Below are 26,698 nucleotides of genomic sequence, written 5' to 3' on the forward strand. Positions count from 1 at the left end.
GCGGTGCGGGAACTGAATGCCACAACATTTAAAGCCAAATTGGCCTTTCACCTCCCGCCCCCTAGCCGGGCGATGCGTCATGGTGGGCAGGGCTTCTCTGAGCCTCTATTGGTTGCGCGCGAGAGTCTGCTTGCTTCCTATTGGCGAGGGGCGGTGGCACGGCGTGCTGTTCATCCCCCCCTCCCACCATGGCTTTCAGTTGGCCTGTCAAGGGCAAGAAGAATGGCAGGAGCTGATGAGGCCACAAAGCGGGTTTGCTTCTTATCCTTCTTTTCACTATGGCGGATGTGCCTGGGATTGAGGCCATAAGCTGTGAAGGGAGCGGTCCCCTCCTCTTATTTCAAGGGCAAGGCAGGCTGAAAAGTGTTGTCAAAGGGTGAAGACACTGCATTCTCAGCCAGGGTTTAATAAGCCTGTTTTTAGAATGGAGTTTAGGATCAGGATTACAACACTCCCTACTACTTTTTAGACAGTGTGCTCCAGTGCATTGGATATTATTTTTACAATTATCTTTATTTTTATTGATATCTCACTTTTTACCCCATTTGCACCACTGGCACTCACTGTGGTCACTTTTGTTGAGCTATACACCATAACCCTAAGGTCTGTTTTTCAGTTATGCACCACCAGTTCAGATTAGTCCTTTATATATATGAGGAGTACTTACTTATAAGGGACGGCTGCCCCTATGGTCTAAACCACTGAGCCTCTTGGGCTTGCCAATCACAAGGTCAGTGGTTCAAATCCCCATAACGGAGTAAGCTCCTGTTGCTCTGTACCAGCTCCTGCCAACCTAGCAGTTTGAAAGCACGTCAGTGCAAGTAGATAAATAGGTACTGCTGTGGCGGGAAGCTAAATGGCGTTTCCGTGTGCTCTAGTTTCCATCACGGTGTTCTGTTGTGCCAGAAGTGTTTTAGTTATGCTGTCATTAGTTTATGTCTCAATTCATTACACACACACACAGATAGGTACTCAATTTAAGTACAGTAGATAAACATGTCATCTTTATAACTGGGGGGGGGATAGATTGTAAGTCTGATGGCAGGGGCTGTCTTATTTAATTGATTCTAAGTAAGCTACTCTGAGATTCTGTTTGGCTGAAGAGGGGTACAAATGTTATAAATTATTTTAGATCCCCTCTTTTTAGTTGCCAGGATCCCCCCCTGCAGTTCTTTAAAAGTAGAAGTGAACTGCTGGTTTTCCACATTTAAATCAAAACACATTGACAAATATCTAGCTAGGTCATACTCAAGAGTAGACCCACTGAAATAAATGGACAATGGGTCTATTCTGAGTATGACTAACAGTGAATATTACCTACTGTATATTTAAAACAGCTACTGGATGGCTCTCAGCAGCTTTCAATTTCAAAAGTGCAAGGAGAGTTTTTATCTAGAAAAGATTATTTTTAACCCAGGGAATGCTGCCTTTTAACATGACTTTTAGCCTCTTCTAAAGAAGGCAAACAAGTTGGATGGTTGATGTTATCTTTGGTTAGAAGCAAGAGATAACGGAAATGCCTGTTTCCCTGCTACCTTTGGATATAAACAGCACTCTTTATGAACTAGTTTAAGCTTGCTTCATCTCTCTATATACCCTGCAGCTCTTCCTCCTCAAGAGAAGTTCTGAATGCTTCTTGTTGCTAACAGGGGCTTTTAAAAGAAGAATCAGAACACCTCCACACAAAATGCCACTTGGGGCTCAATATACCCAAGCTCCACAGGGGCAGTTTCTTTGACTATATGAGTGAAAGAGACAAACAACCCTTCACCTAATTTGTTCATTATCATCACCTTTGATCCAGTTCCTCGACAAACACACACAAAAGGCCATTTAGGTCGATAAGTGGTGGATTATTAAACAGTGAGTATGCTGGATGGAGGACTGACCTGAATACTGTAAACACGAATGTCCTTTCCAGAATAACTGGGATCAAGGGGAAAGTGTCAGCTGCTCAAGTACAGTGTGAAGGCTGTGAACCAATCCGGGGCTTCTGTCAGCCGTAAAATCCTTCCGCCATAGACAGTACAATCCTATATTCTCTAGTTCTTGAAGTCTTCTGAAGTGGAGGCTCTATCTGCTGCTGAAACCACTCCTGCAGAAGTGCCTCCACACATTATGCAAATGCTTCCCCAATAAAGTTCTCCCTGCAGACCCCTGAAAAGGGAGTACTGTAGAAGTCATAGGCAGGCCTGTGCACAGGAAGAGGGGACAGCCGGGTACACTTTCCCCAGGCCTTGGAGGGCTAAGCAGGCTGGGGGCCCCACCAGAGACTGGCTGCTTTTTGGTTTGAGTTTATAACTATTCTAAAAAGTCTCCCACCCTGGGCCTCAGAAAAGCTCTGCACTGGCCTGGTCATAGGTGAGGCATGAGTGGCACGGGGAGAAGTATACAGACATGGTATACTAACCTCCCACTATGCAATTCTAACACACCAGACATCTACATCAGGACAGGACCAAGACAACACCCAAACCATCCCCAGCTCAGGAGGAGAGGGGAAAGGAAAAGTGTGCCAGGCGGAGAAATCTTCCTATATTATTGGAGTCAATGAGAGAGGAACTGAGCTTGGCTTCTATGGCTCTGAGAGTCTTGGTTCTAAGAAATGTGTTCTCAGAATGGTCCTAAGAACCTTATTCTAACAGTTTCTATGTTTTGAAGTTTCCTGCAGTCCCCAGATCTCAGCACAATAGAGGATTCACACACTCTGATTTTTCAGAATGGACAGAGCAGGCATAGGCAAACTTGGCCCTCCAGATGTTTTGGGACTACAACTCCCACCATCCCTAGCTAACAGGACCAGTGGTCAGGGATGATGGGAGTTGTAGTCCCAAAAACATGTGGAGGGCCGAGTTTGCCTATGCCTGGGTCACAGTTTTTACCTTCACATCTCCATATATGGAGAGCTTCCTGCATCCATTTCGTTTTCATAGCCTGGATATATATTTTTTAATCATCTCCTAGAACTGGAGAGAAGGAACCTTAGATAAACAGCAAAGGAAGTCTATAGCTAAAGCCCACATTTATCTTAATTGGATCACGTCCACTGCATGGCTTGTATTCCATGTAAAAGGTAAAGGGACGCATACCATTAGGTCCAGTCGTGGCCGACTCTGGGGTTGCGGCGCTCATCTTGCTTTATTGGCCAAGGGAGCCGGCGTACAGCTTCCGGGTCATGTGGCCAGCATGACTAAGCCACTTCTGGCAAACCAGAGTAGTGCACGAAAACACCGTTTACCTTCCTGCCAGAGTGGTACCTATTTATCTACTTGCACTTTGACGTGCTTTCAAACTGCTAGGTGGGCAGGAGCAGGGACCGAGCAACGGGAGCTCACCCTGTTGCGGGGATTCGAACCGCCGACCTTCTGATCGGCAAGTCCTAGGCTCTGTGGTTTAACTCACAGCGCCACCCGCGTCCCTGTGTATTCAATGTAGCACTAAGCAAATTGTTCTGTCAACACAAGCATTTCTCACGTGAGAGAGATTTCCACTCTCTACTCCCCCTATGCTGCCCCTAAATCTGTTCTGGGCATTCCCCTCAATCCTCTGGAGCAAATTTGGGGATGGTGTGGGGCACACACAGCAGGAAGAGAGGAAGGAAGTCCCATTGCACAAGTAATTTTTGCATTAGCACAATTATTCCGTTGAATATTGCCCCATACATTTAAAGCACATTTATACTACTTGAGGGACGTGGGTGGCACTGTGGGTTAAACCACAGAGCCTAGGACTTGCCGATCAGAAGGTTGGCGGTTCAAATCCCCACAACGGGGTGAGCTCCTGTTGCTCGGTCCCTGCTCCTGCCAACCTCGCAGTTCGAAAGCTCATCAAAGTATAAGTAGATAAATAGGTACCGCTCCTGCGGGAAGGTAAACAGCGTTTCCGTGCGCTGCTCTGGTTCGCCAGAAGTGGCTTAGTCATGGTGGCCACATAACCCGGAAGCTGTACGCTGGCTCCCTCGGCCATTAAAGCGAGATGAGCGCCACAACTCCAGAGTCGGTCACGGCTGGACCTAATGGTCAGGGGTCCCTTTACCCCTTAACCTTTACTACTTGAACATTCACAGTGTCCCCCAAAGAATCATGGGAACTGTAGTTTACCCTTAATAGAACTACAATTTCCTGGATTCTTTGAGGGCAGTCGTGTGCTTTAAGTGCATGCTGTAGATATGACTGGTGGGCTTGGTGAATAGGGGCTCTTTTGTTTTAAATACCTATATCCAAATATTGTACATTCTATAACACAAAGATCATGAGATTCAAAAGTGTCAATATTTTACATTATGAGATGGTCTGATACTCTATCATCTACTGTCTGTCTTTCTTTAGTTGTGTGTTTTACATGTAACTTGTGGTCCCAGATGGAGATGTGCTTCAAGAGCGACATCCATTATGTGCAGTGGTACCTGGTTATGCATCTGCGTCCACATCAGATGTTTGCATGGAGATATTCACTATTGGCCTAGGGCTACTAAAGAGTGAATGACTCAAAGTGAAAGGAAATGTGACTGAATGTGGAAAAAATGAATGAGTATACTTGAAGGACTTCAGTACAAATCACTAAACATGACCAGTGCTCACAATTTAACAAAGAGTCAGATCAACAACTAAGGTACAATAGGTTTTATTTTTATTTCATTATAAATAGAGATGTACAGATGAAGGCCAATACTGAGGTTCCTTCCCAGGAGCCTGTCACAGTAAACTCTTGCCCATTTGAACCCACAGTTAACTTTTTCTGCCAGCATCCTTCAACATAGACATGTGGACTTCTGAAGACCAATTCAGACAACTTCACACCATTCACCCAGCAGCTGAAGCCGGCAGCTGTAGAAGCAGCAACAGTAGACACAGCACACAGAAAACAGGATTAAGAAGCGTCCCTAAATGCAATTGTGTCTAACAAGGTACAAAGTCCCAAATGATCATTGTGCTATAAAAAATATTACACTTCATAAAACCAAGTTTGTTTTTTTAAAAAAGTTACTCTGGTACATATAATAAATGTCTGTACACTGCAGCCCCTTTCAAACATGAAACGTTGAAGCATGGACATTTCAAACCAAACAGTTCACAAACATGGAGGTGGAGTTGGTAAATAAAATACTGCACCGCTATCTAGAAAAGCTATTCCATAACCACAAACCACAAAATGAACCGTTTACAGCTCCATAACTTCATGTGTGGGGCAAGGAGGAGGAAAATGGAAAAGGTGGCGGCAAAGATAGAGAGAAATGGGATGCCCTGCCCATTTTTGGTTCTGCCCCTACCCACCCCTGGCACATTGTCCCCAACAGATTTCCCCTGAGGAAATGTGGCCTCTGACAAAAAAAAGGTTCCTCACTTAGGTTCCTTAGACTCATAAAGTGTCCAGTCGTTTCCTGCAGATCAGGTTTTGCACCTGTTTGATGGGTTCAATCTTTAAGGCATTGCACAAGTCTATTTCACAGGAGAGTGCAAAGGTAATGTGCCTAACATGCAGAACCTCTGGATCACCTGCTACAACTACTATAGTGGCTTTAGTGATTTCAGCTTTTTAGTCTTCCTGGGTAAAGTATTTCTCTGAATCATGACGCACCCTTTCATCCCTGACCAGCTCTTCAAAACCCTCAGGGGAAGATGTTCTGAAGAACTGGATCTATGTTCCCACCAGTTTGTTTTCATGATTTCATGAACAGCATTAGAGAGCACGGGAGCAAACCAAATATTTGGCTTCAAACAGCCTTTGAGAGAGAAAACCAAAAAGGCAGCCTTCCTGATATGACAGTTCTTCTGTGTAGGGTTTTGTCAAAACAAGCCTCAACCATTCCTCTTAGTCTTACTTTCTTTGACACTGATCCCAGAGTGGTGTGTGTGTTTGCCCTCTCATGAGGTGCAGGCTGCGGATTCTGTGGTTATTTCAGCTGCCCTATACAAGCAACTAGCAACTAGAAGGTGCTGGGGAGTCTATTATTAAACCAGGTGAATCATGGTCTTGGAAACCCTGTGGCACTAGGAGTACTGCTGAGAATTAATATACTGATGGTTTCTCTGCACAGGTTCCAGATGACTAGTACACCACTGTCTCTGGGTGTTTTGGACTGCATTAGCACCAACCAGTGATCTTTACAAAGCCAAGCAATTATTTGCACCTGAACAGCACATATGCAAGACAAGTGAAAGCCACTGGTTGTTTCATTCGGCCTGAATTTGCAGTGTGTCTATATTCTGAGGAAGAAGCAAACTGTATTAATCAAAGACAAAACCCACAGCTCCATATCTGTGCTTGAAACAATTGTAACATTAGGAGACTTTTTAGTGTGTCTGAGCACCTGAGAACAGAGGGATTCAGTCACCTCAAATAGCAAGTGGCCTCATGGTGTTACGCAATGACACAAGCAGTTCTATGCAATTCTCACTTCATACACACACACATGGGTTTACAAGGGCATTTTCCAAGGTGAAACATAGAAACATAGAATTGTATAGTTGGAAGAGACCATGAGGGCCATCTAGTCCAACCCCCTGCAATGCAGGAATGTTTTGCCCAACGTGGGGCTCAAACCCACAACCCTGAGATTAAGAATCTTATGCTTTACGGGCTGAGCTATCCTGCATGAGAAACTTAATTCAGATATATGGTAGCAATGGCAGTTGGAAAATAGGAAGCTGCCTTATACTGGATCAGCTCACTAACTGGGTCCATCTAAGTCAATATTGACTGGCAGTGGCTCTCCAGGGTTAAAGACAGGGGCCCTTTCCAGACCTACCTGGAAATGACAGGGAAGGAACCCAGCATCTTTTTGCATGCAAAGCATGTGCTCTTCCATTAAGCTATTGTCCTTTTCTGCAACAGGAGTACCAGTGAAGTGCATTAGATGAAACACAGATTTGGAAATGACTGAAAAAGCACATCAGATGCAATGCTTTTCTAAATCCAATGGGACGAGAGAGTACAAGGTATTATAAAATTAATCTGTGGCACATAATATATTCCACTGGGAAAAAGTACCCAAGCACCATGATTCTGTGAAGGAGCAACATGCAATTTCAGTTATTTCTAAATGTGTGCATTGCATATAATGCACATTACAGTTGTACCTTGGATCCCAAGGTACAATCGGAAGCTGTGCCTTGGTTTCCGAATGTTTTGGAAGTCGAATGGACTTCCAGAATGGATTCCATTCGACTTCCGAGGTATGACTGTACAGTACTTATACTCCTACTGCCATTATCACCATAGATGTGAATCATCACCATGAAGACTCTACAAGTGGGATGCAACATCTCCTGTGGTATCTATGGGTAGAAAGGGCAATATTTACACACAGTCAGCAGTCACTTATGGACTGGACTAATATACCCTTGGTTGAGTAGGGTTATGATATCAGTAAGTCCAAGAAGTAGTGAAATTGCACTCTGATTGTTAGGAAATAGCCAAGGCTCTTGATGATTTTGGATGCACTGGGCTCTTCTATTTAAAGGAGCAAGCAAGGGCAAAAGTGAACACAACAGAAAAACAGGTCCACATGTTCAAGATTTCAAAAATCTACAATACACCTATCACCTGTCAAGCCTGAGCCAAAACCTTCATTTTATGGAGTTTCACAGCATTGTTTTATTCTAAAAGTCACACTTCAAGAACAGCTTCTCTGCTGCCGTCCTGTGTGCGCAGCACATAGAAATGAAACATTAAATATAATTTAAAAATTAAGGACAAAATAGAATAAAATAAATTACATGACGTTTTGTCACACAGAAACAGACCCTAAGGAGCACATTACAGTAGCTAATGCAACAAATCTGTTCTCTTGCATCTGCAGGCACAATTGACACCAATCTCCCAAGCTATGTTTAGTATTGGTACGGCTTCACCACTCAGCAAAATAGATGTAATCTATAGGACGGCGTTTCCGTGTGCTGCTCTGGTTCCCCGGAAGCGGCTTAGTCATGCTGGCCACATGACCTGGAAGCTGTCTGCAGACAAACGGCAGCTCCCTCGGCCTATAGAGCAAGATGAGCACGCAACCTCAGAGTCGTCCGCGACTGGACCTAATGGCCAGGGGTACCCTTACCTTTACCTTTATAGGATACAATATTCTGTCTTCATGTTCCTCCCCACCCCCCATAAGAGGAAACAAGAGACAATGTAGCATGCTGGTTTTTCTTGCAAAATTTTGAAAGGGGGCGAAATCCATTATAAAAATGCAAGTCAAGTAAAGTGCTTAAAATAATGGCAGCAATACAACTCAGAATCATAAAGCTGCTAAACCCAATATTTCAAAGGGCTTAAACATGCTTAAGTCTGTTTTGGGTTGTGGCCAATGAGTGCAATCCAGAGTAATTGACCAACATAGCACTTGCCACTGATGTCAGTGGGAGGTGGAGCATGTCCATTCTTGTCAATCACTTTATGCACAACACAATCCAATACAGTCAGGGAATGTTAGTCCAACATCACAGTTACACCTGTTTCCACTGATGTTAGAAAAATATTGTAGATTTTTTCTCACTGAAATTTCTCCACTGACAGTTTCTTTCGCTTCTGCTTGTAAGAGAGTAGGTTATTTTGTCATGTAGCTAATCATGTGGCATTATGAGCCATTATTTTAAATGGAACAGGCAAACAAAAGATCACCATCTCCATAATAAAAGTAGGAGAGTTTGTAACACAGCATAGCATACTTAGAAAGCACTATTATTGCATTCATTCATCCACACAGAGGGAGACTAGGTCTTGCCTACTTCCCCACCAAAACCTCCACACACTCAAAGTTCTATTTGCACAGAACCTCCACATATAGGCCTATGATGCCATAAGGTCCTGTATCCATGATCCATACCCTCAATTTATCCAAGCATAGATAGTTGATTAATTAATTAATTAATATAAGAATGGATGTCCAGAGCAAATGAGGTCCTTGAATGTGTGGCTATCAGCATCAGTGGGTGCAACCACGATCTCTCCCCTCCCCCATGCATTATTTGCTGTACAGACCAAACACATGAAGGGTGCTTTTTGAGAAGTACAGCAAGGTCTACTCAGCCAGCTCTTCTTTCTTCATGTTAAATACCGTTCTTAGTAGGCCATTGATTTCACAGCATCACATGCCTCTTCCTTTCACATTCAGCTCTTTGGAGATGAACTCTGCTGCAGCTGATAATGGGTAGCAGGATCAATTGCTAGCTGCGACAATTCACCATGACACAAATGCTGGTAGAATTGACCCCTAAAACCAAAGCGACTTGTTTCTCTACTGAAAATTGCTTACAAAAAGTGGTCTTACATAGCATCTAAAAGATCCCAAAAATAACATTTGGAGAAAATGAGAATAGGATCTTAGCAGTATACACTTAAATAAGAAGCAGTACAGCAGTTGAAAAATTGGCACATGACATCTTTGAGTACCTGCTAACTCAGGATCTTGGCATTAACTTAAAAAACAAAAGCAACAAAAGGAATCGGAAAGCAAAGGATATCTTTGCCTTATGCTGGAGTTCTGCTAATTTTAGCAATTTATGTGCCAATAGTCCAAAGTCCTGCAAAATTAGCAATACAGATCAGCCTCTCTGAGCAACATGCGGCTCATGTTTTCCCTTTTTAAACCAGGCATTCTTTGGGACCACTACAACCTCGTTGAGGTCAGTCTTTTCATCCCCCTCCGCTGGGCCAGGTTGGAGGACAATACAGGTTCCAGCTTTGGTGCCTGAGGTGTTCGGTTTAAAGCAAAGTAGGTGGCTGCCATTGCTCCCTGCAAAATAAAAATTGAGACCACGCGGATTTAAGAACAATGCCTGCTTTCACTCTTCAGTCCCACTCCCCACCCCCAATTTAAAGAATATGGGGTATCTGCATCAAGACATTATAGCAAAGGGAGCTTCTCCCAATTACTGCTTCCTTACTTTCTGAAGCAGGAGCCTATATTCTTCAACCACTAAGGCTAGTTTTGACTGTGGGACTCAGCTGAGTCATTAGTTATATTTCACACTGTGGATTATCATGCACATGGTTGCTTATGTTCATGTGCAGCAAAAGTGCATATTGGAGAAGGAGTACATGTTTGTTGGTTCATGTGTGCGTGCCTACACATAGGTGAAGAATGAGGATTTCAAAAGGTTTGTCTTTCCACCAGATCTTTCCGATCCCACCCCCCCAAAAAATGTAGCTATACATGTGTATGTACAACTCCTCTTCTACCAGTCCTTTATACTAATTGACAGATGGGGACTAGGATTTGGGAAGGAGGCAGGAGGAATCTAGGGCCCTGTCAGAGCCTCATGCCTCCTTCCCAAAGCATAGTCCCTCGCTTACCCAGTTTTGGGAAGGCAGCCTAAAGGCTGGGAGGCGTCAAATGTTGCCAAGGGCCACCCCAAAAAGGTGTTGAGGGCCACATGTTGGACCACACTGCTCTAGGGCCATCACTCTCCTTTTCTGTATGGAAGAATACAAAGCAGCTTCATTTGGACTTACCTTTACCAGGTGAACATCCTGTCGGCTGAGCTGATTCTGGGATAGATATTCCCCATTTACTATCCACGGGTGCCTTAGAACCAGGGCTGCTGTCAAGCGTTGATGGGGGTCCACGTGAAGCATCTTTGACACAATATCCTGTTAAAAAGAAATTAGAGGCGAAGAAAACTTGTGATTTTGTTTTCTTTTCCCCATGAGGATTTCCATTTTAAAGGCTGGGTAATGGTGGTAGTTTCAAAATATGGAATACTGGAATGGAATATGCCACTAGGAACTCATCATCTGAGAACTGGTCCTGCGCCCCTTGAATGTAGCCATTGCAAACAAAATTCCATGGTAGGTTGCTGGAGTGGGGTATGAGGTGGGGCAGGGAAAGACATACTGCCACAACCCCACACACCAAAACTCTCTAGGATGTTGTCTTTGAAATGTGTATGTGAAACAGCAATCTCAGTGTTGACTTTTAGGCAGGTAGAACAGAGGATTAGTGAGCTTACTTGGGTTGCAACACAGAATGCAACATGCACAGAAGTGCTCCTAGCCAGTTAGTGCACTCACTCCCTGCAACTAAGGGTGCTTCTAGATCAGCTTATTGGGGATTCATCCTGATTTGTTTGTGGAGAGGTTAGATGACATTGTGTCAAGCAACTGTTACTCCACACTTTCCATTGCTTCCCTTTTTGCAAATAGTCCAGTTTTTGGGGGAAGCAGGTTTTCAGCATAAGACTTCCCAACCTACTGTACTTAGGCAACCTGAATTTGTCAGTATGTGACTGAATCCCATAGAAAAACAGCAACTGTATTGAAATGCCCTAAAACTCCAAATCACCATTTTCACAATGGATAGGATACCGTGCAAAAGAGGCTTTTAGCAACAGCTTCCCTGTGTTCAAGCACAGTTTTGAACTTATCCTTAGAAGGTATGTGAAGGCGCTGCAATGAATTCACAGCCCAGTTCTGCATATTAGGTGATCAACATAGGAGTCAACTCCTGGGGGCTGAGGTGCCTTTGCCCCCCCTTAAAATATTTGAGGGAGCTAGGCCTCCCCAAAGTTGATAGGCATTGCCACTCAAATGTTTTGCATGTGCTACATCATGTGATCAATGATGCGAGGTGCAGCTTACCTGCCCCCCCAATATTTTACTCAAGTTGGCACCCCTTGTGATCAAGTACTAGTTTTAGTCATTAAGGACAATATGTCGATCACTTGTCAAGAGGTCCATGTAATGTGCTACTGTATTAAAACAGCTAAATGTATTAAGACAGTTGAAACAGTCCCTTTTTCTCATGTACTAAGGATTGGGATGGGTGAATAAGTCTACTTCTGGTTCATGCTACCTTCACATTCATTCACCCATAAGTCCATTCTATCTGTTTCTGTTTTAATCTATTGTTTTAAAAACAAATACAAAAAATTGTATTGAAGTAGACATTTCTAAATAACTTTTCTTTCAAAATATGTGTCTGAAAACAATTTTGATACGTTTTTGAACCACAAACAGCCTTGGAGGTTCTGAAAGGCCAACCTAAAAATATGTTATCTGCTTACCTTAGCAGCATCAGATATTGAATCCCAGTTTCCTCCTGTAAGTGCATACTTTCCACTGCCAATTCTGGCCAGAATCTCCTCTGGGGTATCATCTGGCCCATTTGCAAAAGGAGTGAATCTGTTGAGCCACAAGCCGGTATTTTAAAGAGGTGTTTGCACAATGCAGAGTTACCAGAGCATAATAATAGGTTCGGCTTGTATAAAACTTTTAATCAGGCCTCACCCACTGAAGAAATAACAGCATTTTGATGAAAATGATTAACCTAATTAACTAAAGTAACAACAAAAATTGTGAGATGAGGCCCTTCATTTTCATGGACACAACTGTATGACACCTCTTTTGAACTGTGTCAGTCATAACAAAACATCATCCAGAGGGGGGGAAAGGGTGTTCCTCCCTCCAAAATGTCCCCCTTTATTTATCTTCCTTGCAAATAGAGAATGTTTTGGTTAATTTTTTATTGTATTTTTAAAAAAAACTTAAGTACCGTATTTTTTGCCCTATAAGACGCACTTTTCCCCCTCCAAAAATGAAGGGGAAATGTGTGTGCGTCCTATGGGGCAAATGCAGGCTTTCGCTGAAGCTTGGAGAGCGAGAGGGAACCGACCCCTCTCGCTCTCCAGGCTTCAGGAAGACACCCGCAGCCTAGGCAGCCCTGCGGGAGTTCCCGCAGGGCTGTCTAGGCTGTGGATAGCAGCCTGCTTCCCGGAGCGCCGGGCGCGCTGAAAGCAGAGCGCCTGGCGCTTCGGGAACACATCCGTAGCCTAGGCAGCCCTGCGGGAGTTCCCCGCAGGGCTCCCCACGCTGCGGATAGCAGCCTGCCGCCCGGCGCGAGGGTCGCCCTGAAGCAGAGCGCCCCTCACGCCGGGCAGACATCCGCAGCATGGGGAGCCCTGCAGGAGTTCCCCACAGGGCTCCCCACGCTGCGGATAGCAGCCTGCCGCCTGGCGCGAGGGACACCCTGAAACAGAGCGCCCCTCGCGCCGGGCAGACATCGGCCAGCCCCACAAGCTCGGGGGACAGCAGGGAGGCGCAGTGCCACCATCCCGCTGTTCCTCGACCTGGTTCGGTTTCCCTGACCTGGTTTTGCGGGGGAAATAAAGGGAAATTTTTTTTTCTTTATTTCCCCCCCAAAAAACTAGGTGCGTCCTATGGGACAGAGCGTCTTATGGGACGAAAAATACGGTAGTAAGGAGCTAACCCCTTAGCAGGACAAATAATTGAGATCTAGCGCAATGGGGTGGGGTGGGGGTGAATCTGCATACACACTATACCTTAAAAGCATATTCAAAGCATATCCCCCCCCACCTCAATAATGCTGGGATTGGTATACCCCTTACAGAGCTACAGTTCCCAGCACCTTAATAAGCTACATTTCCCAGGCTTCTTTGAGGGGGAAATGTACTTTGAATGAATAGTTTAGCATGTGGCCTGAGACTTAGGAAAGTGTCAACTCTTATTTTTAAAGCATAAAAGAAAGCAGAACAAGACCTCATTTTAGGAGCTGATATAGATGTGATGCTAGTCATGCAATTAGCAATTGTGTAAACTGCTTTTTACAAGTAAATGGCAGCGTGGGATCTCTGTTTCAGCATGGGACCCTGCTATTGGGGACAAGGTGCTTTAACCCTGCTCTGGATTGAGCTCCCAATTTGGATTGGGTCACCGTTGCTTGCAATTTACTTTTAAAAAGTCATTCATACAATTGCTGTTTACAAGGAAGGCATCCCATTTGTTCAGCAGACTTTGTGTAAAATCCCAATTTTGATTGTTCTTTGCAATAAATAACAGCAAAAAGGAGCTCCTTGGGTGATGCTTGGCATTGGTTACCTCCAGGGGGGAAACTTGGCTGCCACTGCAGTAGCCCATGGAGAAGACTTCCAACTTGTGCAAAGATACTAGGAAGGCCTTGCACCTACCCTGCTAACATGGTGTACAATAGAATCCCTAAGCTCCAGATATCACAGGCTGCATCATAGCCTTGCCGTTTCAGGACCTGTGGAAAGGAGAACAGAAGTAGAAGAACGAGGTTATAAAACTCTTTTTGGAACTGCCAAGAAATTTATGATAGTGGCTTGGTTCACATTTGCTTGAACTTGTTGGAAAGAGTGATCACCTTGGACAGGGAAATAATTGTACAAGGAGACCTAACAATGCAAGTTGAGGAAATGAAATACAGTCGTACCTTGGATCCTGAACGCCTTGCGAGATGAACGTTTTGGCTCCTGAACGCCGCAAACCCGGAAGTGAGTGTTCTGGTTTGCAAACGTTCTTTGGAACCCGAACATCTGATGCGGCTTCTGCGGCTTCCAATTGGCTGCAGGAGCCTCCTGCAGTGAACCAGAAGCCGCACTTTGGTTTCCTAACATTTTGGAAGTCAAACAGACTTCCAGAACAGAAAGAGGTACGACTCTATTTCATTACACAGTCTGGTTTTGTCACTATGTATTCTTGACTCCTGCATCCTCAAAAGGCAGAAAATGTACCAAAGGAGGGAGAAAACTGATGCCAGTGCTGGCCAACTCATAGCAGAGAACTAGGGTCTCCACCTGAAGAATGCAGCCCTGAAGACTGCAGCAGTATATTCAATGAATGGTTGCTTTTGCCCATAGGAATAAGAATTAGGTTTTCAAAAGTGATAGAGCAATTGCACAATTTAAGGCTACATGCTTCTTTTTATTTCATCACTTGGGCCTTAGTGTTTGATGGTGCCGTTGGGTGGTTGATTTGTGCAAAACAAACAAACAAAAGCTGCCCCACTTCCAGACCACTATCCAGAGAATAGATTTGTTCCTTACAACACCAAATTTTGATCAGTTGATCATAAACAAAGGATCCATAGCATTTAGAGCATGGCATCTTCCCAGAAGCTTATTTAAATCTGTTTCACACATGGCTTTATTCTTACAGAACTGTTATCGCTACCATACAAAATAAGCATATATGTTATGTATGTGTGCACTTGTCATGAGGCTTCCTTGAGAAGTTTAATTCAGTTCACATTTAAAGCTGAATTTATTAAATTCACACTTTCCAAAGCAACATGAGAACTGAAATACAGTCATCCTTCCAAATTCACACTTATTTGAATTTTGTGATGCAGTGATCCAACTGAGCACTTACAAAATGCATATGTTAGGGAGAAGTGAGAATAAAAATGGATATACTAGGAAAAAATAGCATTCAAATAACATTAAAAATGCATTCTATTAGGAGAAATTGTTTGCAAAAATGTGTACATCAGTCAAAACTGCAAACAAGCATGGATTTATTAAGAGAAATTTGCTGAATAATTTTCATGAGGTTTGTTTTTAAAAGAATAAAAAAAATTGTAAGTTGCTGAAGTAATGTGGAAAATTGAATTTATTATTGGAAAAATGAGAAACTGAGAGAACGAAAACTGACAACTCCTTCCATCCCTAACTGTTACATATAATGAATGTGTGTGTCTTGTCGTGCCACAGACGCAGTTGTTCATTCCCATATTTGTTCCAAACAAATCAAGTTTTCAACATGTAACCAACTATAACATTATGCGGACAATTATAATTGTTGATGATGAAATACTGTTTTTCAAGAATTAGTTTCATTGATCAGAAATGCGTTTAATGTTTCAGAAATAAACCGCTATGACTACATGTAAAGTCACTATGGATTTTGAAACAAAGCAATAGTATGTTTTTGGCTTTTATTATATACTGATAGCATGAAACTGCCTGTGGGAGTCTTAATCATGTAAGCTAGAATGGTTATTATCAAATGAGACTTTGAGACTGAAAATACAGCACAGCATGTAGCTGCATGTTTGATGATTACACATAAAATTCTCCCTATGCTGGGCCCAAACCTAAAAAGTATGGTGAGTGCTACCTGGCACTAGATCTGTAATGTCTTCCTCAGCAGTCTATAAGACCACAGATAAAGCCCACCTAGGCTTGGATGAAAACTGGAGAATAAAATAATTTACACACTGACATGAGATTAACAGCCTTTGTGATTCATGGTTTGTTTTCCTGCATTTGTTCCCACTAGATGGCAGGCCAATTCCTCCTCTCAGATATCCTTAACAATCCACGATAGTTCATGTTGTAATTATTACATTGCCGTCTACTAAAAGAAAATCAATGGGTTCCAAGTAAAACAGAGAAGACTAATGTAAGCAGACATGTTATTTCGCCTTTGCCATTCCCTCTGGCTGCTTTCCTAACATTCAATTTAATTGGACGAATGTTTCAGTGGCAAGGGAGTCTGGGATCAGAGCGAAGTTGGAGGTGAACGTCAGGATATTAGAGAAGAAAATGTTTCAAAAGCTGCTTGCCAAAACTGCTGTGGCATTTCTTACAAAGAGCAAAAGGGGGAAAGGGGTCTAACTCTTCCTCTAACAGTTTTTTGCACCCTGAACCTTCATCCAGCCGATTTATACCACTCCACACCACATCCTGGTTTGCATGTTTGCAAGGCAAGAGCCCTGAGTCCTGTGGAATGCCACATGCAGACTCCCATGGGTTTGAGCTTGCCTTTTCACATGTCACCTTCTGAGACAAATCAGGCAAAAAGCAGTAAAACCATCAGAAAATATGATGCTCAAGGAAAATGGACTCGTATCAAAAGCAACTGAGAGGCCAATCTAAAGCTGTTTTGCCTCTCCAACAATGATGTAAATATGGAATATGATGTTACAGTTGCTGGAACAGGGATCGCTCTGCTATGTACCTCAGGTGCTACAAAATTGGCTGTATAACATGGTGTCATTAACAGGCCATTCTCAGCTCTCAGTTGTTTGGCAAATCCAAAATCACAGATCCTGATGGAGTCGGGGTTACCTGACTCATCCATGTAAAGAATATTACTAGGTTTCAGATCTCGGTGAACAACCTGCAAGGAAAGGAAAAAGGGTTATATAAAGTGAAGTAGCTGTTGCAATGATAAATGTCAAATTTGGTTTGTGTTGGAATCTGGAAATTCTCAAGATTTACCATTTGAAGTTTGTTTTGGCATTTGGTGTCATGCCTTGCTAATGCTGACATTTACCAAATGATAATGTACATAGAGTTGCATTTTAGTTGTAAACCAAATAAATTTGATAATTCTTTTCTATTTACCTCTGGTCTTCTGAAATGTTACAAATTTTCACTAAATAGTATTCACTAAATTAGTATTCACCCAGAACACGCACAGGGCCATCTGATTTCAGATTGGCTATGTTGTCTGCCTCCTCTTTCCATAGGATTAAATATATGCCCCCCCCCCCAAATAAAATACTGAGGCAAGTCCAAATATAAATGTTTACGATAAAGTCTATTATACCCTTTGGGTTTAAGGAAAGTAATAAGGATTAGCTCTTTGGTATGGAAGATTCTATCCAAGTGTGATATCTTTGATATGGCATTCCTTATTCTACAGGCGTGTTCTTCAATAGTAAATTAGTAACTTACAAGTTTATGCACATTTTGGGTAATGCCCAAATAAGAAATAAAATAAAGATAACATTTTTAGAAAGCAGAAGAAATTGTACTTACTCCCTGGGAATGCAAATAGTTGACAGTCTTGGTAATAGTACAAAGGACAGCACTGGCCTCTCGTTCTGAGAAGCACTTCTGCCGAAGTATTCGATCTAAGAGTTCCCCTCCTCGCATCAGCTCCATCACAAGGTATACATATTTCCCATCATCATAGACCTATATGTGCAGAGAAGCAATCAGGTGTGTGATTCAAAATTCTCCATCCATCCATTTCTTTATTTCATTTATTGCCCTTCCTCCCTAAGGATGTAAATGTCATGTGGGCACTGTCTTAATGTTCCAGCACAAGGTTTTAGCGGAAGATAATGGAAGCTAAAGTAGCTGAATAGGAAACAGTAGATGGAGGAGATTCCTCTTTCACTTGATGCTTGGCGGTGGTGTTTAGAGAGGGTCCTCCTTAAACCCAACCTCCCAATGGCAGCATTTTAAAATAAATAAATAATCATCATAACATGCATGAATCCATAGTGAAAAAATAGAATTAAATTGCTGATTGTAACAGGAGAAAGCAGCAACACTATAAAGCACATTAAAGGTAAAGGGACCCCTGACCATTAGGTTCAGTCGTGGATGACTCTGGGGTTGTAGCGCTCATCTCGCTTTACTGGCCGAGGGAGCTGGCGTACAGCTTCCGAGTCATGTGGCCAGCATGACTAAGCCACTTCTGGCGAACCAGGGCAGTGCACAGAAACGCCATTTACCTTTCCATCGGAGAGGTACCTATTTATGTACTTGCACTGCATGCTTTAGAACTGCTAGGTTGGCAGGAGCAGGGACCGAGCAATGGGAGCTCACCCCATTGAGGGGATTCGAACTGCCGACCTTCTGCTAGACCTTGGCAAGCCCTAGACTCTGTGGTTTAACCCACAGAGCCACCCATGTCCCTTAAAGCACATTAGCCTCTGGGGAAAAAAAGATGGGGGAAAACCTTTGGTTGCCCTGCCCCTTCCTGCTTGCTGGAAAGATGCTGCATATCCCCTCCATCGTTTGGAGATATAAATATACGTGAATAACTTGGTGGGAAACAGTAGCAGAAGTAGGCTCCAAAGCACATAGCCCATTCTGCTTCTGCACATTGGTGAAGAAGCCACTTGTTTCTTCTTTAGACTCCTCAGGAACCTACCGTGTTGAGGTTTGCAAGATAGTAGTAACTAAGTGCAGTCAGAAATCTCGACAACACATTGTTGATTGTCTAGCTTGACCGTTGTGGTTTTGGTTATTTTCAAACCACCTAGAAGCTCCATGCGAACATTAAAGTCCTTGCATCTCAGAGTTCCTGATTTTATTTATTTGAACCTTTACTTTATGGCCTCTCCCCTGGAATCTAGTGTAACTGAGTCACCAGTAAAAAAATAAGTTATTTTCCTACAAGTAACATGAATACATTTAACCAAACTCAAATCTCCACTGAGTCATACATGCACAAAATGTAGCTGGAATTGGCTTCACACCACTGTCTACAACCAACTGTGGATCAGTTTGGTGACTTGAGAGACCACTTACATCTTTAAGAGTGATGATGTTTGGGTGCTGTCCATATCTCAGAAGAATCTCAATTTCTTCAGAGGGGTCCCTTTTGCTTTTATCAATGATCTAGAAGAAAAGAATTCAATGGTAATTAGGTGTTGTATTCAAGTGAAGGTGTAGCTAACATTCATAAGACTCCTTTGTGTGTTTACTCAAAAGAAGAGCTTCAAAGAAATGGAAACACACAGCGCATCAGCACACTAAAATTTCAATTAGCAATAACTGAGCCTTGGATTAACCTCTTTGGTTACAATGTTGCCACGGACTCATTGAGATGCATCAACTCATTGGTTAAGCGGAATAAATAAACAGCAAATCGTAAAGGGGGGAGGAAACCTTCGTAGCTACTAACTACAAATAGATGTCAATTGTACAGGTGAAACATAGAGAAAGGTGGCGGGTTACGTTGCTTAAACTATTCTATTTGGTACAACATGTGTTACGATACTATGGTTTGCTTCCAATAAACCACAAATTGAACTCCACTCCTGAAGCAAGATTTCCCCAGTATATATCCCACCCTTCACCCAATTGGTGTGGGATAGGGTACTGGGGCTGCAAATGGAGGTGAGAAATTATGGTGGAGTCTGTTGTAGAAGTGCCTAGATTGTGACAAGGTCCTTTGGGATCCAGCCCTGTATTTGTAGGGCATATGTGTGGGATGCAAGATACTATCCACAGTGAAATGCATTTTTGGGGGGGGGGGGTATAAAGAATTCATTTGTAAATTTTGTGTGTCATTTCATATTTAAGTCACTCTGTAAGAAAGAGCAGATCCACTAACTATGTGTCATATAAATATAAAGTCCAAGGGTGGGAAGAGCATTAACAGCCATACAATGCAGGCATTTGAAAGTGGCAGTTTTGTCTACAATTAATTAATCTGTAATATTAATACTGAGTAAAAATACTGGAGGTCTTTGCTGCTATGAAATACATGGGGTTCAATTTAAATACCTCTCCTAAATATAAGTCTTTGTGTGGTTTTTAATCTGCTTTTGTTGTTTTTTCTGATGCCAAATTACCACTGTTGTAAGAAAATTACTACGGTATTGCTAGCATTATTTTAAAAGAACATGGCCTAATTCTATTCCCCCCCCCCTCAGATGAGAGGCATTATGATTTTAACTGTTTCTAGGGGATCTTTTCTTTTTTTGCACAGTTAAGCTTGATTAGCTTCAGCAATTCATTCGTGCTATGATTAACTTTTCCATAACATTGGAATAATCACTATTTTGGAAAGAGATAAAGGAGAAACACACACACACACACACACTTTGAGCAGCATGGCCATTAGTACAGAATGTGCCATAATATCTGCAGGCACTATTGGTTCAGTCACTTCCACTATTCATTGACTCAGCATTCATAACACAAGCCTTCAATTGTACTGCTATTAGCACTCTGGGCATTTGAACATTAAGCCATTTAATTAAGCAATTCACAAAGCATCTATCAGTTGGGCTGAATTAACTCTTATGATAAACTTGGATCCCAGATAGTGCAATATATCATAATGCCATTATACAAATCTATGGTGATACCACTTTTGGAATACTGTGTGCAGTTCTGGTCACCTCACCTCAAAAAGGATATTATAGAGTTAGAAAAGGTTCAGAACAGGGGGACCAAAATGATCAAGGGGATAGAGAGCAATTCCACTGCGAGGAAAACCCTGATAAGCAGCATCTCTGTGCTTAAAGTTAAAGACCTTGGCAGGTTTATACCACGGCAGGTGGTCCATTAAATACTACTGAATAATACCAAGTAAAATATGTAGGGAAAACAATATGCAAACAGCCTTAGATGCATGCAAATGCAAATTAGTTGTGGCTTTCCATGATATATTTCAACTGAGGCTTTCAGTGCTAAGCAAGTTTCCCACCTCTGAATCAACAAAACATAGCAGTGGTAGAAGGAGAAGACTCAGCTACAAGAAAAGGAAAAAAAGATACAAATTCATGAGCACAAGAAATACAAAGACATACAGGAACTGAAAACCCAGTATTTACATGTTTGAAGATGTAATATTATTTGCTGTTGTTTTTTTAAAAAGATATTTATTAGAGTTTTCAAAATTAATACAATAAAAAAGAATCAAAAATAAAAAATAACAAAAAATAGAGAAATACAAAAAAGTTTAAAAACACATAAAGTTCACAATACTTATTTTCCATTAACATCTTTCCCCGACCTCCTCATACCTCCCTTTTTTGTATTCCAGTTCAAATTGTTAGTTCAGCAAATCCTTATCAGTAATTTTTAACCTATTTCTGCACCTTTCCCCCCCCATATCACTCAAAACATTACAGCTGGAAACCACTTAATTTCTATCCAACATCATTCTAACATTCTTTAATTTTACAATATTTCTGTAAATAGTCCTTAAATTTCTTCCAATCTTCTTCCGCTGACTCTTCTCCCTGGTCACGGATTCTGCCAGTCATTTCTGCCAATCCCATGTCTATCATCTTCATCTGCCATTCTTCCAGAGTGGGTAGATCCTGTGTCTTCCAGTACTTTGCGATAAGTATTCTTGCTGCTGTTGTAGCATACATAAAAAAAGTTCTATCCTTCTTTGACACCAATTGGCCGACTATGCCCAGAAGAAAGGCCTCTGGTTTCTTCAGGAAGGTATATTTAAATACCTTTTTCAATTCATTATAGATCATTTCCCAGAAAGCCTTAATCTTGGGGCACGTCCACCAAAGGTGAAAGAATGTACCTTCATTTTCTTTGCATTTCCAACATTTATTGTCGGGCAAATGATAAATTTTTGCAAGCTTGACTGGGGTCATGTACCACCTGTATATCATTTTCATAATATTCTCTCTTAAGGCATTACATGCCGTAAATTTCATACCTGTGGTCCACAACTGTTCCCAGTCAGCAAACATAATGTTATGTCCAACATCTTGTGCCCATTTAATCATAGCAGATTTAACCGTCTCATCCTGAGTGTTCCATTTCAACAGCAAGTTATACATCTTTGACAAAATCTTAGTTTTAGGTTCTAACAGTTCTGTTTCCAATTTTGATTTTTCCACCTGGAAGCCGATTTTCTTATCCAAATTGTATGCCTCCATTATCTGATAATAATGAAGTCAATCTCGCACTTTGTTTTTTAGTTTCTCAAAACTCTGCAGTTTCAGTCTATCTCCTTCTTGTTCCAAAATTTCCCAATATTTCGGCCATTTGGCCTCCATATTGAGCTTTTTCTGAGCTTTCGCTTCCATTGGTGACAACCACCTTGGGGTTTTATTTTCCAATAAATCCTTATATCTAATCCAAACATTAAACAATGCTTTCCTGACAATATGGTTTTTAAATGCTTTATGTGCTTTAACCTTGTCATACCACAAATATGCATGCCACCCAAAAACGTTGTTAAAACCTTCTAAATCCAAAATGTCTGTGTTCTCAAGAAGCAGCCAGTCTTTCAACCAGCTGTTTGTTACATCATTGCAGCTTTGCAAATGATTCTGCTAACAGTGAATGGATAAAGTTTCCCTGAGAATGAGTGTGCAAGCTCCAAATGTGTATATGATCAATTGTTTATAATAAATTTCTTCTTCTTGCCTCAAACCATTAAAATTCTGCAAATGACAGCATGACAAGGTGATGTCTTACCTTCACGGCAAACTCTGCTTCTGTGGATTTGTGTACACACCTCTTGCATACTGAGTAAGAGCCAACACCAATGTCCTCCTTGATTTCATAACCATCTGTAAAGTGAATATTGTTCCCATGTAACTGCTATAGAGGAAAACAAAATGATAGCATAAGAAGGCAGGTCTTATGGCAGTATCCAAAAGAAGACCAAACAGAGCTGAAAACTAAAAGACAATTGTTCCTCACATAGCCTCAGCAGAACTCAGGTCTTAATTTATGCCAGTCCAGTTAAAACTATAACCCTTTGTACAGTACACTCACTTGAAATTAATCCCACTGAGCTGAATTCTCAGTGTGACTTTCTTCTTCAAGTTAGGGATGAGGAACTCTGGATCCTCCCAATGTTGGATTTCAACTTCCATCATCCTTGACCATTGACCATGTCGGGCTGATGAGAGTTGGAGACCAACATTGGGAGAGCAATGAGTTTCCCCTCTCTGTTCTAAGCAAACATAAATGGGATTAGGCTGTAAATGATGCTATAACATAAAAAAAAAGAATACATCAGTGTCATTTAAAAAAAATAATACATTGCTCTCTGGGTGTTTTAATACAAGCATCTCATTACCAGAGTAAGGAATTAAAACACGCGCATATAATTATGCATGCCTGGAAGAGTTCTAGTTTCCTATATTAGCCACCTGGAACTATAGCAGCTACTATTACCTAGAGAAATTACCTCACTTTCAATTACAGTGGTACCTTGAGTTACAGACGCTTCAGGTTACAGACACTTTGGGTTACAAACTCCACTAACCAGGAAGTGGTTGCTCCAGGTTAAGAACTTTGCCCTAGGATAAGAACGGAAATTGCGCGCCAGCAGGAGGCCCCATTAGCGAAAGCACACCTCAGGTTAAGAACCGTTTCAGGTTAAGAATGGACCTCTGGAATGAATTAAGTTCTTAACCCGAGGTACCACTGTACATCTAAGAAACAGAACCCAGGGCAGGGCTCTGAAGACATTTGGAGGATTGACCCTCCTGCATGAATCTAACCATCAGCTGCAAACATTGTTGGTGGCTCTGCACTGTGATCCTCTCCCAAAGCAGGTGCAATTGGTTGGGACTTTTTGGTGGTAGTGCCTTAATTGTGGAACTCCCTCACAAGAGAGATTAGACTAGCCCCTTCCCTCTTGTCCTTTAGGGAAGCAATGAAGACATTTTTGTTCTGCCAGGTTTTCAATGCTTTTAAACTTTTTTCTAGTTATGGGTTTATCTGTTTATTGTGGTTTGAAGTATAATAGGGGGCTTTTTGAGAGCTGTATATAGAAGCATATAGGAGTGGGCTTAATTTTTAATGGCTGGAGGAAACCAGTTTGTTCTTTCCCCAAAGCACCCTTGAAATCTCTTTCTTTCTTTCTTTCTCTCATATAAGTGAATTGCTGCCCTTTAATCCTATGGCACAAAACATTTGAAGACACTGCTGCTCTGCCTACTTGTCATTCTTGATGCTGAGAGGCTTGCCTGCAGGGGCATCCAATAGGTCTCTGTGCAGAACATGAAAGAGAAGCACTGAGCTTCTCAGGGGTTCTTGCAATATACAAGTTCTCCTTCCATATAAACATTGCCTGCCATTTTTCTGGTGTTTAATAATTCTACCAAATTTGGCTAATGAAAGTGGCATTATATATTGCATACATGCAAAAACATCACACTGAAGGCAGGCAAGCACCACAGCATTTCAGGTAGAAGTCTGGGTCCCAGTGACTAAAAAGAAAACCTAACAGAGTACTGCAAGCTTCTTGAGATTGCATTTAAGTGTCATGTTATGATTTCAACTTGCATCATGATTTCTGTCAATAGGACTATCACAATCAGGAAAATGTATACAATACTAAGGAATAGGCCTAACACTAATGTCCAGCCTGTGCAAAATATTGTGCTTTGGGCTTGTGTATAACATTTGTAAGGGGCAACTGTGTTCACCCTGGATATTTGCAAATATGGCAGATGCCATCAGCCTCCAGTGATCATACACACTTTCACCAGATGCATCCTTACCTGGACAATGGGGTGAATTTTGTGGACTTCTTGCTGTGGAGGCTCCTGCACCAAGTTGGATGCAATGAAGCTGAATCCCCTGAAGAGATTATGAGCGTTGGCACTTGGAGGGACGCCTGGGGAATCTGCAGAGGAGGTGAGATATGATTCAAGGGACAACTGGGGATTCCAAAGCCAATACAAAGAGAGTACAATATTTCCTTCGGGAAATTAGAGTGCTACAATGCAGGTCCTACCAATGCTGTAAAGAAACAACTCCAGATTGAAAAGTTGACCCAGCTGACAGCAGGCTACCTTAGTGGGTGCAGGACTGAATGTGTGGCACACACAGCTCTGTCTGCTCCTCACCTGTGAGCATCTCCTACCTGGGGCAGCTGCCTCACTCTGCCTGTGCATGCAAACTCTTCCCAGTCCACCTTTACTTAAACATAAAGCTGTCTCTGTACTTTCAGGAGTGGCAGTGTGAACATAGTGGATGGTGGAACGAGGAGCCGAGGTACAAAATTACTTTTAGAATTGGGAGCAGCATATTGCAAGATGAGCCCATGCCAGTAACTCTCCTTTAAGCTTTAGATGCTAGAACATTGGTTATTGAACAATTTTCTTTTTTCTTCTTTCTGCTGTGCAGATTGCAGAACTGGTTTGCACCACAACAGTACACAATTGATATCCAGCTAATCCAGGCTTCCTCAAACTTGGCCCTCCAGATGTTTTTGGCCTACAACTCCCATGATCGCTAGCTAGCGGGACCAGTGGTTAGGGGTGATGGGAATTACAGTCTCAAAACATCTGGAGGACCGAGTTTGAGGAAGCCTGAGCTAATCTATTGATTTGCACCAGTGTGGAAACAAACTAAAGGTGAAAAATTATGACCAAGCAGCCAGTTATTTAGGCAGTCAGTTAGCCGGGCTGGGAGATGGCAGTTTGTGGTTGTGTGTACACTCTTGTTTACTCTTCATCATGTGAGCTCCCACTACTGGTTTGGGAAGCAGTGTACACATGGTGTTAACCAAAAGCTACACCTTTCTTGTCATTTTTAAATGAAATAGTACATTCTGATGTGTTTCTCTCTAAATCAGCTTCCGACTGAATTGGGGGGAAAAGAATGGAGCTGCATTTTACTCCGGTGTGTGAACCTAGCCTATATCATCCAATCACCTGAAGACTTTACCACTCTCCTGTTTCCCTAGATTTCTGAATAGATGCAGATGTGTTGGAAATTCTTGTCCACACTACAGTTTCTGTCCATGCTAGTATTACTCCAGATTTTATAGAGCCAAACTGGTGTGGGAAAATCTCACAGTATGGACTCCTTCCATGTAATCTGGTCATTTCACAAAATGCTGGAGGCATAGAAAGAAACATTGCTGCAGCAGCAACCACACTGCCAGAGAAATGCAAAAGCTCACACTAACTTGATCTCTATAACTGAGAAATTGCCTCAGGTTATAAGAGCGATGACTGACTACAGCAGTTTGAGAACTCTGCAGTGAATGAGCTAATTTGGTTTTAGCTTGGGACAGAAAGGAGCAATTTCTGAGGTGCTATTATTGTATGTCAGAATCTTATGCAGGGAGGAAACAGAAGACATGAGTAGGGTGGGTCAAAGCATAACACTCTCTCACTCATCTGCACCCCTTGCTTTGCTGCAAATCTGGAAGAGGGGGGAAAGGCTGGTGTTTTATTAGTTTTTGCTTAGAGCTTTGATATTTCCAGCGATGTGTAGTCTAGTTGCCATAGGAAGCTGTGGTGTTATAGTATATATAATGCGGGAGACACCTGTGGAATAACAATGTACCTGTATAACTGATTCTTGGGCTCTTGGAAAAGCCAGAAAATTTAAGTTACAGAGAACTAAGTAAAAACTGTATGAAAAACTATCTGGATTGGCATCCTTTTCCCCCAGGATCACCTGGTCATAATGTTCATAGAAAGTTATTTTTATTGTTTCAAAAGAGGGGTATCTAGCTGTGGATT

General features: G+C 42.1%; 1 protein-coding gene and 1 long non-coding RNA gene across 8 annotated transcripts in view; one reads left to right on the plus strand and one right to left on the minus strand.

Annotated features, from left to right (window-relative positions):
- Positions 1-92: 92 nt before the first annotated feature.
- On the plus strand, positions 93-26,385 carry LOC128410744 (uncharacterized). 3 transcript variants are annotated; one of them, XR_008329600.1, is made up of 6 exons: positions 93-252; positions 4,361-4,477; positions 4,728-4,913; positions 22,659-22,733; positions 24,710-24,857; positions 25,801-26,385. It is a non-coding gene; the product is annotated as an uncharacterized LOC128410744 (long non-coding RNA). The 3 variants fall into 3 exon arrangements; XR_008329598.1 differs by lacking the exon at positions 25,801-26,385 and adding an exon at positions 25,174-25,783; XR_008329599.1 differs by lacking the exons at positions 4,361-4,477; positions 25,801-26,385 and adding an exon at positions 25,174-25,783.
- The window catches only part of RPS6KA2 (ribosomal protein S6 kinase A2), a 175,223-nt gene continuing 154,710 nt past the window's right edge, over positions 6,186-26,698 (minus strand). For all 5 annotated transcript variants that reach the window (XM_053382383.1, XM_053382385.1, XM_053382384.1 and 2 more), the window contains 9 exons: positions 24,722-24,846; positions 22,680-22,805; positions 19,026-19,115; positions 17,520-17,678; positions 16,714-16,875; positions 13,920-13,996; positions 12,000-12,117; positions 10,450-10,587; positions 6,186-9,730 (listed from right to left, as the gene is read on the minus strand). In XM_053382383.1, the coding sequence (XP_053238358.1) occupies positions 9,605-9,730; positions 10,450-10,587; positions 12,000-12,117; positions 13,920-13,996; positions 16,714-16,875; positions 17,520-17,678; positions 19,026-19,115; positions 22,680-22,805; positions 24,722-24,846 (1,121 nt within the window). In that variant the 3' untranslated portion in view covers positions 6,186-9,604. The remainder of the gene's footprint in view (positions 9,731-10,449; positions 10,588-11,999; positions 12,118-13,919; positions 13,997-16,713; positions 16,876-17,519; positions 17,679-19,025; positions 19,116-22,679; positions 22,806-24,721; positions 24,847-26,698) is intronic.

The sequence above is a fragment of the Podarcis raffonei genome, chromosome 3, assembly GCF_027172205.1.
Source record: "Podarcis raffonei isolate rPodRaf1 chromosome 3, rPodRaf1.pri, whole genome shotgun sequence".
Classification (NCBI taxonomy): domain Eukaryota; kingdom Metazoa; phylum Chordata; class Lepidosauria; order Squamata; family Lacertidae; genus Podarcis; species Podarcis raffonei.